This window comes from Falco rusticolus, chromosome 10 (assembly GCF_015220075.1).
Source record: "Falco rusticolus isolate bFalRus1 chromosome 10, bFalRus1.pri, whole genome shotgun sequence".
NCBI lineage: Eukaryota > Metazoa > Chordata > Aves > Falconiformes > Falconidae > Falco > Falco rusticolus.
Window position 1 is genome coordinate 2954916 of NC_051196.1, and position 18201 is coordinate 2973116.

Consider the following 18201-nt stretch of genomic DNA (forward strand, 5'->3'; position numbering starts at 1 on the left):
AAGAAATGTTGTCTCAGTTTAAAAAAAAAACAACAAACAAAACCAGACACATTATGCTGCAGGTTTTTGGGCCTTTGTTGGTTTTGGTTTTGGGTTTCTTTTGGTTGGTTTTGTTGTTGTTTTTTTTAAAGGGCAGTTAGAGTACAGATACTTGTTTTCAAATAGCCAAGACGACAAAATAAGAAATTTCTCTCACCTAAATACACGATGTTAGTTCAATTGTCTGTTTTCCCAACAGCGTAACTCGGGGATGGTGTAGGCCCAGGTGGGCTGCCAGCCTGTGCACTCCTGCTTGCTCAGCAGCAAACTACCCGGGGAATCAAGGCCTCAGTGAAAACTAACTCCCTGCAGTGGCCTTACAGAACTCAAAATTATTTGGGAAAAAAGTTGTAAAAGTTTCCAGCCAGGTCTGAGGCCTAACAGCTACAAGCCCTTTGAACAGTCAGTCTGAGAGGTGGGCAGCAGCTCAGTGCGCCTGAACTCCCACCGCCGTCATCGTGAGGACTTAAAATAATCCCTTCCCGCACTGTCTGTGGTTCTCTAGTTGACAGAACCATTAAGCTCTTAGTAGTGGCACTCCTTCCTGTAAACTTCCACCAGAAGACAAAAATAAACGTTCTAATACTCGAAAAGCTGTGAGCCTGGAGCGCCATACACAGCCTCCTGAGCCTCCCTCTCTTCCCAACAGGTGGGACGCTGAGAAGATGCTGGTCAGCACCGCCTGCGGCTGCTGCAGGCCGCTCCAGCTGCTGAAGAAGGAATTCCAGCTCCCGTGCCAGGACCCGGATAACCCCAGAAAAAGGCTTGTTACAGAAATAATTGTATTTAGCAGCTGTGTTTGTGACTTTGACAGTTGCACACACTAGTCAGAGATCCAGATGGCCTCAGCTACTTTTTTTTTTTTTTTTAAAAAAAAACAAACAAAAAACCCACAACCCTTAAACCACTGATCACAATTTAACACTTCCACAGTGGCAGCTCACTGCTGGGAGTTCTCTGATTACACAGGCTAGTGCTGCGGTGAGGCTTCCCGAGCAGCGGCGATGAACTTAGGGGTAAATTATTCCTTATCAGGAAGGGTGGGGGTGCAGGGGAGGAGAAAATCAACCCCAAAACCACCCACCACGGGGCAGGGTGGGAGGGAAGACCAGCTCAGAGGGGTCTCGCCTTGCTCGGGGTGATATTTAACCAGAGGCTAAAAACTGGCACCTACACTGTGTGGTAACAGAAATCTGACTTTCAAATAAAGCAGAAGGAACTGAATGTGTTAACTTCTCATTATCTGACCAATTATTTCAATCGAAAACGGTCTGTTGATTTTACTACAGTTGAACCAGTGACAGAATTATTTACTGTAGAAAAGAAAAATAACCTAAGTATCTACAATGAAAAAACAAGAGAATTTGAAAAACAGAGATAACAGTTAATCCTTAGGAACAGTTAACAAACCATGGCCTTGGGAGAGAGAATAGACACCATAAGTAGGTCAAGCCAAGAGGTAAGGAGATAAGCTGAAGTAGAACCAAATGGTTAATGAGACTAATCAGAAAATTACTTGAACTATGTGTGAACTGCCCTAACTAGCACACTAAAAAGATCCAGCCTCCAGCAGCGAGCCCCCTCGCCCCCCGGCGCTGCCCGGTGACAAGGAGAATGCCCTACCTGGACATGGAGACCAAGCATGGAAGAACCAGTGAGAACGAAGAGTGACTAAACAGAGTTTCTGCACCTTCAACAACTGTTTACAAGGTTTTACTATGTGTTACAGGCTCACGCGCACCGGGTGAACCCAGGTTTGGGATAAGTCCAGGACCTGTGGAATCACCCATCGCATCACTGAGAGAAGCGGCCGAGGTGGCCCGTTCCCTCTCCTCTGAGCTCGGACCCAGCACCTGAGCTCAGCACCACAGCAGCTCTGTGAGAAAGGCAGGTGCTACAGAGCCCAAAGCCAGCTGCGGGCTTCCTCCGCGCAGCCTCGCTGTGCCGGGACAGTCCCAGAAGCAGGTTAGCATGGACAGGCAGCAGCTCTTGGGCAAGGCAGAGATTTGCAGGGCATTTTCTCTGCAAGCCACCAAAGGGCCAGCGTGGCCGTGGGCACAGGGGCTGCTCGCTCCCAAGGCACCTGCGCTGGCGGCCAGCAGGCCGGTTCTTCACTACGTTAGTGGCCGGTCATTGCAGGAGGTTGTATGAACGCACAAAAGCTCACAGTGCCCAGGTATTTATTTCTTTTAGCAAGTTTTAGAGAAGTACTAAGAACATGACGCATACATTTAAAGCTTGCGGGAAGTTATTTAGCAGTCTGATACTTCCTTTACAGCAACATTTTTTTTTTTTTTTCCTTTTTTACACAAGTCCTGCCTGCAGGTAATACAGGTGTGTGCTTCAGCCTCAGCCACACCCCGCTGTTACACCAGTTCACTGCAGCATGTACTGTTAATATACTCACTGTTGTTAAACACTACAGGAAGAAACATTTCACAGCAAGTTGTGGGTTTGGTGGTTTGTTGTTGGTTTGGTGTTTTTTCCCCCATTTTTTCTTTTTTTTCTTTTTTTTTTTTTTTTACAGCAGCATATTTGTACCGTGTGACCAAACACACCAACAAAAAAGCCACTAAGGAACTCCCTGGGGCAGCAGAGCGCTGCAGGCGAGGGAGGGCTCAACTGAACACAACCCAGCAGGAGTTCCCAGGGAGGAATTTACTGTCACACATCAAGTGTTGTTCCATAACAAGTTGCAAGTATTCCCCATGCAAGTATTCTTTACACTTCCATGCCCCCAGACAATAAAAGGACAGTTTGATTACTGTTCTAATCATTTATTTAATCTTAATACGTTCTTCTGATGAATATAGTCTAATATATAGTCTTCTATATGAAAATTCTCCACTTAATTTGACAGAACTTTGTTTTATACAAATAAGACAATCACCATAAAAGTTACATACTGGAGTGTAGGTCAAGAATGAACATATGCTACCTGTTTCGCTATTCAGTTATTTTCACATGTCAATGCCTGAAAATACTGTACTTAAACAATAACACTGTTTACTGCAGAAATTACTTTGTCTGCTCGACAGGATACATCACTTTGGTAAGTTAACCATCATTCACAAAAAAAAAAAATCAAGTATTTGTCCTTAATTTGTTCACTTTTCTGCTCATGACTTCACTACTGAGCTGACATTTAATACAAAGTGTGAACAGTCATAAGCTTAACAAAGTCACCACTGAACAGACACTTCCCCTCACCCCCGCCTCCCCACGCTTGTAACGCACGTTTTAGCGCAGCTTGAACCAAATCAAAGTGACCTGGAGTAGCGCAGTGTCTCCTTCGGTGAGGGCACACAATGTTTTCAGGGGACAGATACACCACAAGATCTGGAAAAAGTCCAACAGAAGCTCCTCCCCGCTCCTTGCCGAGGCTCCCTGCAGTTCAGCACATCAGATTTTTTAACCATGCTGGTGGCCACTATGGTAATGTAACAGGACTAATAAATAAATAGACATACGGCATCCAAGGGACACAACAGAAGGTAGGCCATTAGCATTTTGCCAACTGCCCAGCTGCTCATGATGGCTGTGTTTTCTTTTTTCCCCCAAAAAAAGTGTTTGCGATCAGTGTCTTGATTAGCTACATGAAAGGCCGTAAAAGGACCAATTGTTCAAGAGAACTTTTGCAGACAGACCAGGTCGATAGCCAAATTTTAATTCTTAACATCCATAGTCACCAGCCATTTCTGAAAAAAAAAACCCCAAAAACACAACACAAATATCTCCCCCAAACCCACACACCACCACCTTTGCTCCTCGTTTTTCACCGGCACTCAAGTACGACCACTAGCCTTCAGCCAAACCAAATCACAACCACCCAGCTCCAACACTTAACACACTGAAGACTGACAGCAGGGCAGGCTGAACCGCGTGGAACCCTGTCCCCTGCTGCGCATGGGGCAGCATGACAGCAGCCTCGCTAAAATGTATTTTCACCATCACCACTACCACTCAAAACCTTAATTTCATGGGCATTCATGGCTGCAGGCGTTATGAGACACCAGTGCCAGGCTTCCTTCAAATAACCTCGAGGAAATCGTGATCCGAGGTTCGTTCTCGTGTCAGCAGCGGCTGACTTTGTTCCTTGTGACCTGCAGAACTTGCTGACAACTGCCCGTGGTTTCTGACTGCACTACCTCACCTGCCTGGTGTCCGCAGCCTTTGCTGCGCCTCAAGGCTGGAGGAGCAAGTGCCAAAGTTGTGACCACCTACACCTGCAGAGAGCCCGCAAGGAGTCTGCTGACAGGGAACAAGTTACAAAGGCCTTGGTTGTGAAAACCACTAGAAAAGCTGAACATTTGTGGGCCTTCCACTCTCAGTCTCAACACAAGTCTTCTACACCAGGTTGGATATTTTTACTACCACTGACAGACAGGAAACTGTTTACATATCAGTTAATTCAGCCTCCTGGAGTTTTAACATTAGTGTACACTGGGGAACAAAAATAATGTTTATAATTACATTTCCATCTACAAAGAGCGCATGCCTTACAGCCCTTCAAGGGCCCATCTCTTCCCAGGTCTCCTTTCCCACCATAGCAGGCTCTGCACTAGTTTCATCACATCCTGAGGACCGTTACTTGCTAAGCCTGATGGAAGCAGAGAACACTGAACAGAACATGTAACATCACTTTAACAATGAAGAAGCATGTACTCACTCACCTACCTCATTATCTGAGATAAGCAGAAGGATTAAGAACAGCTTTTGTGTTCAACCCACCTTCCAAAACATTAAGATGTAAAGAATTACAAGATCAACACTTTACAACTCTGGTCCTGTGGCATTTTTCAACTCTAAGGATAGGTGACACTCAACATAAATGTTCACTTGAATCCGATTCAAACGTATCTTGGAATCTGCTCTCCCACCCAGTACAAGCCTCGTGGCAATGTTCACCTGTACAAAGTTCTGACTCTACATGAAGATCCGAGTCCCCCTCAGTGAGCAGCCCTGCACTGGTTTCAGCTCAGAGCAGAGGGAGTGCCTGTTAAAGGCACTAAGGCAGAATGTTACCAGCCCTTTCCAGTTGAAATCCTTGGTTACCACATCAAAATCAATTTCCCTTTAACAAGCTTAAAAGCCTGACCTCTGGGGGGGGAGGAAAAAAAAAAAAAAGCACAAGACAGCCTTCCCAGCCTTTGTGTAACACACTAAAAGCCATTTTTAATGTAAAAAGTCACTTGCCTGTACTGTACATTTTATACCTTAGTTTCAAACAAGGGTCAAGTCCTATTAAGGCAGGGAGCTGGTATTGGTTAACATTGCAGTACTCAAGACAGTGATGTACAAGACATTTATTTGCAGTATGATGACAGTGATATAAATGGAAAACCCCAGCTGGCATGGTTAATATTAAAACTGTTCTGACAGCAATTCACATAACCTCTGAGATACAGCTTCTTTACTTGTTCGTAGTGTGAGCCTATACATCTGAAAAAGAACATAAAACGTTATTGGCTTTTTAAACAGTTTGGCATTAAATGAATGCACAGTTGACTAGTGAAAGCTACCAGTTACCTTTTGTTTTGTTAGATTTCGTAGGAAAAAGACCTCAAATTAAAACATTCTGAGGCAGCCGTCCACTGCGTTAATATGGCTTTTTCAAACCACAGGCTGGAGTACATCTTCCAACCCTTGTTCTAATATTTTTAGTCTTTAACAGCAAGGTGTTGGCCAAAATTTTTCTAGCAGAAGATGTTGTGGAAAAGCCTTAAGACTCTCTACCACCACTTCTTCAGAAAACAGGACTTACCACCCGAAACTTATTTTTAGTCCTCAGTCAACCTTCATAAAACCTTGATCAAGATGCCCAAGGAAAAATATTCTTAACGTTATGTTCATTCGCTTATGTTTTCTTTTAGCCAATCATTCCTTCATTTATTTAAAATGGCAAAGAGAATTGTACTTAATCTTCTCCCCGAAGTGCACAAACCAGAAACGTTAAACGTTTCAAACCTTCACAAAAAGATGAGACTCTGTGGACAATACAATGACCTCTTCCAACAGGAAAGGGAACTGCTCTGAACGGCAGCTTACCAAACTGGGCCAGGGCCCGCTGCAAGTTTCATTTCTTGTCGGAGTCCACAGTCACAATTAGCTATTGCCATAGTGATTTTTAATAAATACCTTCAGGAGTTTCAGATATACCCAGATATTTATTTCAAACAAGAACCTGTACTTCAGCTGTAGATACTTAAACAGCTACCTGTGCCTGGAGGTTGGGTTCAAGGCGCAGCAAACATCCGATCTGAGTGGTTTTTGTATGTATGATGCCAGCACCAACAAAGTTCGCGGGATTGGGATCCACCTCCTCAAGCAGGGCTGATCCAAAGCCAATGATCTATGGAAGAAACTCAGAAGATTTAGATGTGGGGACAGCAGGACACCAATAGCAAGCCTACCCAAGCACAGCCACTGTCAATTAGCAAATCAAATAAGATACTTAACTTTTACTTGTAGTGCTCAAGACATTAAAGAATTATCCAATACCAATTTTATTACAACAAGTTTCTTAAGTGACAGAGTGACCCTGATAACGAGTTCTTCCTGAAAAAAGGTTCTTCTCAAAAATTACTGAGATAAGTCTCTCCTGGTTTTGGTAAAGCCACTCCTGTCTTACACTAGTCACTTCTGTTGTGCCTAAGGCAGCCAGTTGTACAGAGTTACTTGTTTTCTGACTAGTTGCTCTAGTGTAAATGAAGGCCTGAAGTATCTTCCAAATCAGTTTTAAGCACTAAACTGGTATTTTCTTAAACAGCTTCAAGTTTTCAGCTGCTAGTGAAGACTATCTAATAGAGGCCACGCTGAGAAACAGTCTATTCAGCCCAGTTACACAACGTGGACTTGGAGATCCAGCCGCCATACGAACCAAGATGAAGAAAGTTTCTTATACCACGACCCTTACGCTACAAAGTAAAATCACAACACTACCTTTGCCTTTGTGATCTCTGCATCCATCGGGTGTTTTGCTTTAAAGATATTCTGTACTTCTTGTTTTGGGCTGCAAGACAAGGCAATACATGGTATCTAACATGTGTGATGTACAGCATTGTTCAATGGCAACACCAGGAGAGTTTATAACCCACAGGATTAAGCATGGGACGTGGCACCACACCAGCCATGTTCACACCATGCCGTTTCCACTCCCTTGGCCCACCACAAGAGCCCCAAGGATAGGTAGAGCCTTACTTGCTCAGTTGCTTCCAACGCTGAAAAAAGTCTTGAGAAGACATCTCTGTTGGCTGGAAAAATTTATTGAGTGTGATGGGTAATTTTACTGAAAGATTCTGAAACGTTCCGCCATACCTGCACAAGGAACAGAAACATGACCGGGTGCAGCACGGGGTCAGCAGTCTCAGCCCAAACGGACCAAGCAACTGGGGATGAACACCAAGCTGCAACTGTTTGTGATAAACAGTTAAGCTACAGAGAACATTATTTCTAAGATACAGTTTTAATCCACTGTTAAAGAAGTTTATTTGCTCTGCCTAGACGGCACGTGAAAGCGAACTGGCAGAACTTTTAACAAGGAACTCTGTTTTCAACGTCGGTCGCTACCTTTCTAGCTAGCGCCCATCACAAGGGTGAACACACATCCCTGTGAAAATATACCAGTAAGAACCAGTTTAGACTAAAATAACAGAACATAGCCCAGAAATAAGGATTTCCTAAAGGCTGATGTTGAGTGGACATAACAAGATTCTATTTTTGGTGCCTGCATTTCCAGTCCAAGTTGTTTGCAGACGTGTTCTTGGTTTTGAGAAGGGACAGGTTACTGCGTATATTCCTGTCAAGATTTCTTAAACAGGAAGACTGCTGTTTTATGTAGGTAGTGGAAAGAGAAGTTAAGAGACATTTTATCAGTAGCTACTTCATTAGGTTTTTTTAACCACATTGTTCCAAGTAGATTCCCCACCTCCTCTAGTAGCCTAAAGCTTAGTTAGATCCATTTTTCAAGTCAGTCATCTATCCAAGACAGCTTTACGTGTCCACATTCCACACTTCAGTCAGAGAACCAGGAAAAATTTAATACCTTTCATCTAAATAATTCACCAGCATTTGAATCCTGTCTTTTACCTGAATTGAATGTTCAGTATGGGAGCTTCCATAAAGTCTGACACACATTCGATGTTCACCACCTGCTGAACCTGCGCACCTCCATCCACCGTGGGGTCAACAGGTTTCGTCTGAAGATTCAGGCTTAAGAAGTGGTTAAGGAAACTGATCGGGGAATTCCTAACTTTGAAAAAAAAAAAAGTAATAGCAAATCCTCCAATAAGCCACATGAGGAATTAGCATCATGAATATTCAGTAGCACATAGAGACTGAGTGGACAAAGCTCAATTCTTGTACAGCAAAAAAGTTGTAATGTTTTGGGGTCATTGCGCCCCACGCCCCTCCCCCATATTGACACACCTAGAAACAACCACCCCCGCAATTCAAGTTATTTGGATATTCTTAAAATGATGCCCTCAAAATGTATGAAGGCACAGCCAGCCTTCACAGTAAAACACACCGGACTATCTCATTTTGATGTGAACATTACATCAAACACCACTGATTACGCAGTCTCCAAGAAATCCTGGATTTGCAACACCAAGCATTAAGGACAAACTGTAAATAAAAGCCTATTTTAAAGTATTATAATCTTTGTGTACACGTATTCTACCACCTCCATCTCAAGTCTGATGTTATCTGCTAATGCAGCACTTGAAGGACACCACACCTATGGCTCTGCTACTTCATGACTGCAGAGAAACAGGAATTACATTATATATTTATTCAGCCTAATTTCTCCTTATTTTAACAGTAACATTTGCGTTTGCAGCCAGAGCTTTCAGGAAAGAATCTTCCATCTCTGCTCAAGACTTATTCTTTCTACAAGAACTTTAGAGAGTTACCAGCAAATTTCTCATTTCTTCATGTTCAAGGACACCACACCTTGATCCAGCAGCTTTATTGTAACTTTGTGCAGCATAAACCACAAAACCCAAATGAGAACAGACACATGCTACTGCATTTAAGGATATTTGACTGTAGGTCATCTGAGCAGATTACTGTTGGAGTAAAAGTCAAGAACTGTGTTGATGTCTTATTACCATAGAATATGAACATACGTCCTAGAAAGAATAAAAAGGCATCAGAATTTTTAGGTACGTCACATGTAATCATCTTTAACTACTTGTGCTTCAAGGATCTAATACATTGTCTTTTACCTTTCTTTAAAACAGCTTTTAAAAACAAAACAATTTACACTGTTTATCCTACAAGGATATTCACAGTTCAAAATGAAATAACAGATTAAAACAGACCATCAGACTTCTCCCACAGTAGCTGTCACACAGGCAGTTAAATAATTAGAGGAGGTCTTTCAGCTGCCAGAGAACATTACTTTTACTTAAAGCAGCTATTATGGTACCAAAAGCAATGCAGAAGGTGAGTAGCAAGCAATCCTAGTTGTGGCCCTTGTTCGCCTCCCAGTTCTTTCCTATGCGTTTTCAGTATATTGTGTCTATCATAACACATTAATGCACATCTGATACGTATTGTGTATCATTACAGTAAGCCATACTGTAAGACATGAAAACGGAGGAGGAGAATGGTCCTTTATAACCCTGGCTGTGCCAGCCTTACAACTGGGCAGCAACAGCTGGGAGCTTACAGTGCCATTCAACGCTCCTATTTCATTGCAGCTAACACAGCAGCCAAAAAGTTTAAGAAACCAAGAACCCCCGGAGAAGCCAGGGAGACACAGACAGTGAAGAGCCTAAGACAGGTTAAGCCTGAAATCGCATTTCCCTCTTAAGCAGCTGAAAAGGCAGCCCCATCCACATCTCATGCTGGCAGCAGGGTTCATAACGCAGACAGGCAGCCACCTGACCTGAAAGATCTTACCCAGGTTCTGTCGAAATTCAGATTTCAATCCAATTTGGAGCAACTGGTTTTCAAATAAGACTCCATTATTTTTACACACAAACCTAGGGGAAGAGAGGGAAAACATGTTTTAATTGGAGTTGTATTAAGAAATATTTAGAACCACAAAATTCAGGGTTTATACAGAGGATGAAGATTGTGGTTAACCTAGAGTGCATCAGTCTGGGAGGCCTTTGCAGAAAACTGCAGAGTTAGAAAAGACAGTTTCACAACCAAAACCACCACTTGTAGGACACTAAAAGAACTGAAATTTTTATTTGATAGGATGTCTGAGAAACTATGAAGGAAGCAACAATATGCTATACACACACACACACACTGCCTATAAAGGACCAGGCAACAGACTAGGATTTCTCTTATTCATATTCTTGAAAACTTCTGAAACTCATTAGGTTGGTGCAGAATTGAAAAGTTTGAAGCTTTGACTGTTTAAACCTGAAAGAAAAAATTCCCTTGTTTTATCCGTTCAGTACCACGTAAGTCAACTGAGAGCTGTATTCTTTTTTTCCATTTTGAGAGAGGAAGCCCATTTTGCAATGATTTCAGTCCTTTCTGTCACCCTTCACTTGAAAGTAGAAGAGGTGGTCAGCAAGTGTCAGCCTTTTGCATACAAGGCATTTAAAACATACTCCCAAATATCATTCCTTTTGACAATTTACTCTTATGTTTTCCTTTTATTTGTATATTTAGTTTTGCAACTACTCACAACTGGCCTTGCCTCATTTTAGAGCAGTGTGTGATAGCACTGACTTGTAAAAGCAGCTCTAACCTGTGTATTCATGAGCTTGCCATAAAATCCAAATCATCTACAGGGCTGTTCTAGTCACAAGTCTGACAGTACTAGTCTAGTTTTGCTGGTATTAAGTTAATGCACAATATAGTTTTGCTTTATAACTATATTCTGGAAGTTGCCCAGCCTTGCAAGGTTTTAGTATTGCTTACTTGTGAAAAAGCTCATCAGCATCATGCACAGTATCAGCTGGTTCCTCAGAAACTACCTCAGATGAAGCCAGGTCAGGGCTAGTTCAGGCAGCACAAAGGAAGAAAGGCGGTAGCGACAGAGATAGCAGGAGTTAGTAAAGACAGCTTAGTGCTTAGTTCTTTCTTTTACCTCCTTCCTCAAAAACGGCACTGCTGAGTTTAATGCATGAAAAAATTTATTAGCTGCCCTAGCTCAGTACACCTAGAAAGGTTTTAGGCATTAGGCAATGTTTCCCCCCCCACTTCTCTCCCCCGCCCCACCCTGATTGTTAGGAACCAGCAATTCTTCCCAAACACGGCTGAAGGCGTTCATAAGTAGCTTAAACTTACACCTCTTTAGTAATCAAGTTCTTTTAGGTGTTTAGTTGTGACGGCAGAAAAGTTTCAGTTCAAAACCATAAATGTAGAGACATACCAACTACTACAAATGCGTGCATTGAAGTGGAGGTCTCATCAACCTTAGTGGCACTACAGCTGCCCAATCAATTCTTAACAACAAGTATGTATTAAATAAAGGCACAGAGGATGACTTCAGTAAAAGATCAGAAACAAAAGTGACAACAGCACTAAAGAGAGGCAGAAAACTGTAAAAGGCAACTTCTCAGTATCATCAGAGAAGTATTTCATCATCTACAGACAGATCAAGGGTTGGACAACGCCATACTTTCTTTTGCAGAAAACGAAAACTTTTTAGGCAACTTGCTTATGAAGCTACTAGTTCTGGTTCTTTTTCTTCCTCTTTAAAAAAGATAAAGCTTGAACAAGCTTGTGTAGCTTCTTAAGAGTCTTGGTATTGTGTATCATGATTAAACATCGCTTATTGCCTTCTAACAGAAACAAAGGATCAAGTCTTAATCATTGCAAATCTGCAACAATTGCCTAGCATTTTGATGAAAGTCTCAATGATCCAGGAAGCTTACATTCACCACTTACATCTTTTATACTAAAATGCATTGCAAATTTGTCACGCCATCATCCAAAACTTGGTCCTTGACAATAGTAACACATTCTTTGGCCAGTAAGATGATAGATTTTTTTTTAAAGGCATTCTGTGATCTCATACTATTTTGAAAATTTTAGCCAAATAAAATTTTAGTGTAGCCACAGTGGCACTGAATACTGATGGCCTTAACAACATACTACACCCACACTACACTTGGGAATGTAATTAGGAAGATATTTGTATCAAATCCCATTAAAAAAAGCAAGCACCTGTTGGGTTTTTTCCCCCCTTTTCACACCTGTGTGTCAGACAGCAGCAGAACTACTTAAGTGTATCCTGAAATTCTGAGAACCAGTATCCCTGGATATAATCCATCTCACTGTTCCAGTATCAGCTTGCCGTAAGTGGAGACACAAGAATACTTTATGGAAATAGGAATAAATGTGTTCATATTGGGCCAGATAACCCCTAAATTCAACATGTATTGAGATACACAAGAAGCTTTTTGTTTAACAAAGAAGCAAAACCAGCATGAAAACCAGGCAATACTGTGTGGTTAATATCCTCAGGTTGATTCCTACAGGCTCAGTTTTTCCAGGAGCACGGGTATTCTATAAAGACAGCACATCCAGCACAGAGGTCAAGAATACCTCTCTTGCTGCACAGCTAGTACCCAGGAATGCATTCAATAAGCTGGAACAAAATCAAAAGTTATTGTATATCTCTTGTTTTAACAGATGGATTTTTCTTCAGATCCCTTACAGCATGACTTGATTACCTCGCAAAGTTGTCATCAGAACCAGGAGCAAGAGGTGCAACCGCAGAGGCTGAATCTGAAAATACATCCACCAGCAGGCTACCACTAGAGGACGGTGGGGGAGCCGAATTGGTGAGGGGGGCAGCACCCAGACCCAGCAGATCCGCAGACGGAGAAGGAGTAGACTAGGGAAGACAAGATGCTTTGGTGTTACACTACAGTAAAAGGAGAACAAAGCCGTCTCTTCTGCACAGCCAGCTAAGCTATGGCGAAGTGCCTCTCCCCACCCCGCACAAAGCTTTGAATGGACATTGGAGGCTTCACGAATGCAATTACTACGTTGCATTTCAACTTAAGGTAATTTACAGATGTGGGTTTATTCCCTTTGAGGTGAGTTATGTTCATCTAACTATTAAATAAAAAACCCAACAAATTTCGTCCACCTAGAATCTAATTTTGCAGAAGACAGATGACAATGTTCCCCCCCCCCCCTCTTCATTTCAAGGGAAATTAAAATACTGCAAGGAGTAAAATTCAAATATGTTGCTTTTCTTTCATGAAGAATCCAGCAAGAAAAGCAGTGGCTTTTACACAAACCTAAATTAAAACATCACCACATCTTTATAATTGATTATCAGTTTAGTCCTGCGTTTTTGAAGCTTGGCAAACCCTTAGAAACATAGTAAAACCTAACCAGCAAAAAAGCAGAGTCTGTCACTAGTTCAAGCTGCAAACAGTAAAGGTAGAGGCAAGACCTTTAATTTCTGCCCCCCACCCCCAAGAGAACAAATCAGGTAGCCAGAACACAGAATCATGCAATACAGGCCACATATACGTGCCCAAGTCACGTGCAAGCACAAAGCAGACTTAAAACCAAAATGTTCACGTATTAGACATCAGCAGCCTACAATATGCCAGATACAGTGAAGATGAGTCATGAGATGCATTCGGATTGAGCCTGAAATTGTAGGTTTTTTTAAGCCAACTCAAATTTATCATACTACAAATACTGAATTTGATGCAGTCTAACAAGAAATTCCCTGGTGAAAAACTTTCAGAAGCCAATCAGTAAGTACTACTGAAAACAGTTAGAACTCCAGTTTGGAACATATTGTTGGCATCTAGGCCAGGGTCACACCAAAGCCACTAATGAAGGTAATGTAACAGAGCTTCTTACATGGCTGCAACCCGTAAGGTGAAGCTCATAAAGCGTAACGCAGTTTTAACTGCCAGTCACCTCAGTCAGTCTGGCATGCAAAGAAAATCTGGCAGCTTTTCTGCTGGTAAGGTATTTCTGTCCATTCAAAGATGTTGCACTTGGAACATCTACTCTTACATGCTGCAATGACTAAGAGTTCGAGGATTATGCTTTAACAAACTGGGCAGGGAACGTGCTACAACATTTCCTCCTCTTCCGTAATCTACTACTACATCTCAAATGTAATTACAAGTTACATTAGTCATTAAAACCAGAAACAAGGATTACATTATGGGAACAATTCATACTAGCAGCTGTAACTCACGATAAAATGAGAAGTTTCAGCTCAGAAGAAACAAGACACTGACCTTGTCTACAATAATTGAACTCAAACAGTACCATCAAATAAACAGTAACAAAATTAACAAGATGTCCTTAAATCAGTAAGTGTTGTCCAATTCTAGTAAAAACAGTAACAACCTGAAACAAGATGCAAAATATCTACCATGTTAGACAAAGCAGAACAGCTGATACTTCGAAATTCAAGTTACTCCTTTTATGCATGTTAATTTTATCGTCTCACCTTCACTGAAATTTCACCAGCAAGGAAATTCCCATTTCTACGTTTACAGCAATATTTTTAAAAAGCATCAACATAAACAGAATTTTTTTAGGCTGCACTTTGTCCCCATTTACATAAGCTTTCCAAAGCAAAATAGCATCCAAGCATACAGCGGGGGTATAAACACCCACTGTTTTAAATTTGAGATTAGAAACTTTAAATCCCTAAAAAGCCACTTTAAGGAAACCATTCTTCTCTCATTTGCACATCTTCCAAATTAGTGAAATAACAGCTTTTAAACTCACAACAGCACTGGCATTGACAGAGGCAGGTTCAGCACTTCCATTCATATCAGAGCTCCTCTCCTTTTTGATCTCTTCCAAGTCAGTAACTGTGCCTGGGCCTTTCTTCTTCTTGAGTTTAGCCAAAATAGAAGATTCCCTCTCTGGAAAGGGAGGCATTTCTTCCAGCACTGTGGCCTTATCACAGGAAAAAGTGTATTAGTTAAACTTACAAGAGAAGTCAAACCAGCTTCAGAGTCTTCAACAAGATACTCATTTTCTGTGTGAGTAGTAACTTCTGCTCTTGCCTCTGTAAGGGTGTATGCAGTTTATTGCAGTGATAGATAGATTGCTTGCTTTTTTAAAAAAAAAAAAACACTGCAATTTAAAGCTTTCTGAAATCCTCTCAAAACAGTTGTTTAAAAGAACAGAGGCATATAGGTTCTCTGGTATCATACTATGAAATAAAATAAGCGAGAATTAAATCAGCAGACAATGGTCCTTGACTCAAGCAGGCCTAGACTGAAGCCACAGAAGATTACCCCAGATCTAGTCTGACCTACACATTTATTAGCTCTTAAGACTGAGCGTGCTGAGTGTGCCATGCTCTGGCCAGACCCGAGAGCATCAGGTTAACACACTGAACTTCTAGAGGGGAAAAAAAAAACAAAACAAACCAAAACATATTACTAGTCTCAGCACAATTTCAAGTTCCCTGCCCACCATCAAGTCAGCCCTCGAAACAAAGCACTAGCCTTTTGGTATCTGAATACTGTAGGACCCTGCACTACACCAGGTGTCACTGGCTTCCCAACTCTGGATTAGCATGCTTTAACGGTTATTTGTCCCACTAGAGCAGTAACAACTTTCATTTTAGCTCTCTATTAACGATGACTGCAGATTAATTAAATAGACTAAAAGAATCAGCACCCACATTGTGGATCTTTAATCCTGCATTAAGATTTCTGAGCCATCAGGTAAGGTTTAGTGGATTTTACTTTTTGACAGAAGACATAACTAAAGAGTTCTGCATAATAAATAATCTTTATACCTACCAATATATCAGTACTGGCAATAGTACTGAGCCTCAAATACTCAACAGCTCTCTGCTGCAGCTCAACATCAGCATTCTTTAGCTGACTGTCACTGCGCAATACATCTTGAATTGTAGTTTTGATTTCTGGAAACAGGTTCACAAACTTGATGTAGGTAGACAGAAGCAGAGCTCGGGTAGGAACACTACACAGATGAAACTTGGAATGTAGCAAGTTGAACTGGATGAGAGGACTTAAATGGGAAGAAAAATAGTTTGTTCAGTTCTTGTAGACATGGTAATTCTTAGTGCATTACTAGCAAGAGCCTAATCATTTGTTAGCTGGCCTTTAGGAATATTAAATAGACAGTAGATTCTTTACACAAAGCATTACTACTTCAGTTCAGTATTTTAGAAGGTGTTTTACCTTGATCTTGGATCACCTGCTATCAGATTTCCAAATTCTCCCAAGATGTAGCCACCTACTTTTACAAGATTCTCATGGCATGCTGGAGCTTGAAGGGCCTGTAAGAACACATTAACAGTCTGTAATGTATCAAATTTGATACGTTACATCTGTAATGTATCAAAAGTGATCTTCTCTGTCACTTCCATGTCCAGTTTCCTAGTCTACCTTCCTGTAAGAGCAGGACCATCAGTCTAAGTACTACAGAGAGCATGCTTATGAAAGAGGCATAATAGGTGGTATGACTTGATAGAAGAATCTTTAACGTAAGTATTACTTGCTTAAGAGCACTCTTAGGTGCATCTGGCAGCACTGTTGAATTTTGAGGACAGATAACAGGTGCTTAGGTTTCCTTTTACATCTTTAGAAGTGTCGGAAGGATGTTAATATACTCTGTTTAAATCTTGCAAGAATGTGTTGAAGTTGTCCAAAATAAAAATACTCTTTATTGAGTATGAAGAAACACATAGCAAGGATGAGTTCTGGAAGTCAGCTTAAATGTTCAAGGAAGGAAGTAAAAAAAAAAGTGGAAAGCCCATATGAAGAATCCAAACAGAGTCAAAGCAACAAAGCCAGACATTTGAAAGTGTTTTCCTTCAATAGTTCAAATTCCATATTTATCAGATCCTGAAAAGAAGGAATGGATATGCGCTTCCCAGAGGATCATCAAGTTATTTTGACTGTTGTGTATTCCTGCATGCAGAAAACTCAAACAAAAAGCACACTCCCCTGTAAAAAGTTTTTTTATGACATTTCAGTAGTTTTCCAGGTGATGTTATTTCCTTACTAAGCCATTCATTCAATGCCATCCACAAAAGTAATGAAAAATTCAGCATATCCCACCCCGCCCTCCCCTCCCCTCCCCAGAACAGTACCAGGCATATTTTACATAGCTTCAGCCGGAGAAGCTTCTCATCAGCTTAACACAGTTTCTGGCTCTGAAAAATCTATACTACCAGTTTTACAGAAAGCTTCAGCAGTGTTCTGTTGAAATATTCAGGATCGTATTTTTAGTCCTCCCTAGCATGGGGAAGCGCACACACCTGTTAGATCACATGGTGTTTACTCAATTCCTATGCCACTTTGAAAGTTAATTGAAAACTCATTCTCACCTCAAAAACAGTCTTTGCTGCATACCCTTGAACATCATCCCTGTTGATAACAATCTGAATAACTCTGTACCACACTTCTTCACTGACATAGTCACCAGCAATGCGAATCAGATTCAAGATCGTATCCACATACCAGGTATAATCCACTGCATACTTCTCAGCTAGAATTGCAACTTTCAGAACCTGAACACATAAGAAAATAAAGAAGGTTGACTAGCTTCTACCATGAGTTGTGTATTAAGATTCACTTAATACGCTTCAAGTGAATACACCTAGCGATACCCCATGGTAGCCCAGAAGCCTCAGTTTCAGATACATCAGCTTGCTCACTTGCTCCTGCAGCTAGAAGACAAACATTGACATTCTGTGCCAGAATGCACCAGTTGCCAGGTACGTAATGCTTTCCCCGTAACTCAATCAAATATTGCATCTGTCACTTTTCAACTGTGTACCTACACAATCACGAGCAATTTATTAAACTGGTTTTGTTTGCTATAAAGACACCATCAAAACCATCACACCACAACAGAAGCAAGCAGGAAACTGGAGACATCTAAAAAAAAAGTGGGAACTCAAACTAGCAGAGACAGACCAGACTCACCAAAATATAGCTGACTTTTCCAGGTCATACTAAGTTTCCTATATCCTGAAGCAAACAATCAGCATAGGAAGAGACCTCCACATCATTTGTTATCAGTTGCATTTATACTGACCTGTTCTTTTACAAGTAGTGAATTTAATTTACATTATCTGCCAAGTCAGGGTAGACTGCCCACAGCAACAAGACAGTGCAACAGGTAAGTCAGCTAACACAGTATTAACATTAACTTCTCTGAGCAAAAGACTTTAGCACTTAACTAAGCGAAGTAATTTCCATAAGTACA

At 41.3% G+C, this 18201-nt stretch overlaps 2 protein-coding genes across 5 annotated transcripts in view; one reads left to right on the forward strand and one right to left on the reverse strand.

Moving 5' to 3' along the window:
* The window catches only part of MUC6 (mucin 6, oligomeric mucus/gel-forming), a 46681-nt gene extending 45688 nt beyond the window's left edge, over positions 1 to 993 (forward strand). The window contains 1 exon segment of the mRNA XM_037402610.1: positions 689 to 993. Coding sequence (XP_037258507.1) covers positions 689 to 866 — 178 coding nt within the window. The 3' untranslated portion in view covers positions 867 to 993.
* Positions 994 to 3594: 2601 nt separating this feature from the next.
* Positions 3595 to 18201, reverse strand: part of AP2A2 (adaptor related protein complex 2 subunit alpha 2) — a 47971-nt gene continuing 33364 nt past the window's right edge. For 2 of the 4 annotated variants that reach the window (XM_037401704.1, XM_037401703.1), the window contains exons 11-23: positions 17318 to 17500; positions 16167 to 16264; positions 15762 to 15993; positions 14731 to 14904; positions 12687 to 12850; positions 10927 to 11004; positions 9946 to 10028; positions 9081 to 9170; positions 8128 to 8251; positions 7240 to 7356; positions 6982 to 7051; positions 6257 to 6391; positions 3595 to 5481 (exon numbers count right to left, since the gene is read on the reverse strand). In XM_037401704.1, the coding sequence (XP_037257601.1) occupies positions 5404 to 5481; positions 6257 to 6391; positions 6982 to 7051; positions 7240 to 7356; positions 8128 to 8251; positions 9081 to 9170; positions 9946 to 10028; positions 10927 to 11004; positions 12687 to 12850; positions 14731 to 14904; positions 15762 to 15993; positions 16167 to 16264; positions 17318 to 17500 (1626 nt within the window). In that variant the 3' untranslated portion in view covers positions 3595 to 5403. The remainder of the gene's footprint in view (positions 5482 to 6256; positions 6392 to 6981; positions 7052 to 7239; positions 7357 to 8127; positions 8252 to 9080; positions 9171 to 9945; positions 10029 to 10926; positions 11005 to 12686; positions 12851 to 14730; positions 14905 to 15761; positions 15994 to 16166; positions 16265 to 17317; positions 17501 to 18201) is intronic. The other 2 variants (XM_037401706.1, XM_037401705.1) reach the window with 1 other exon arrangement.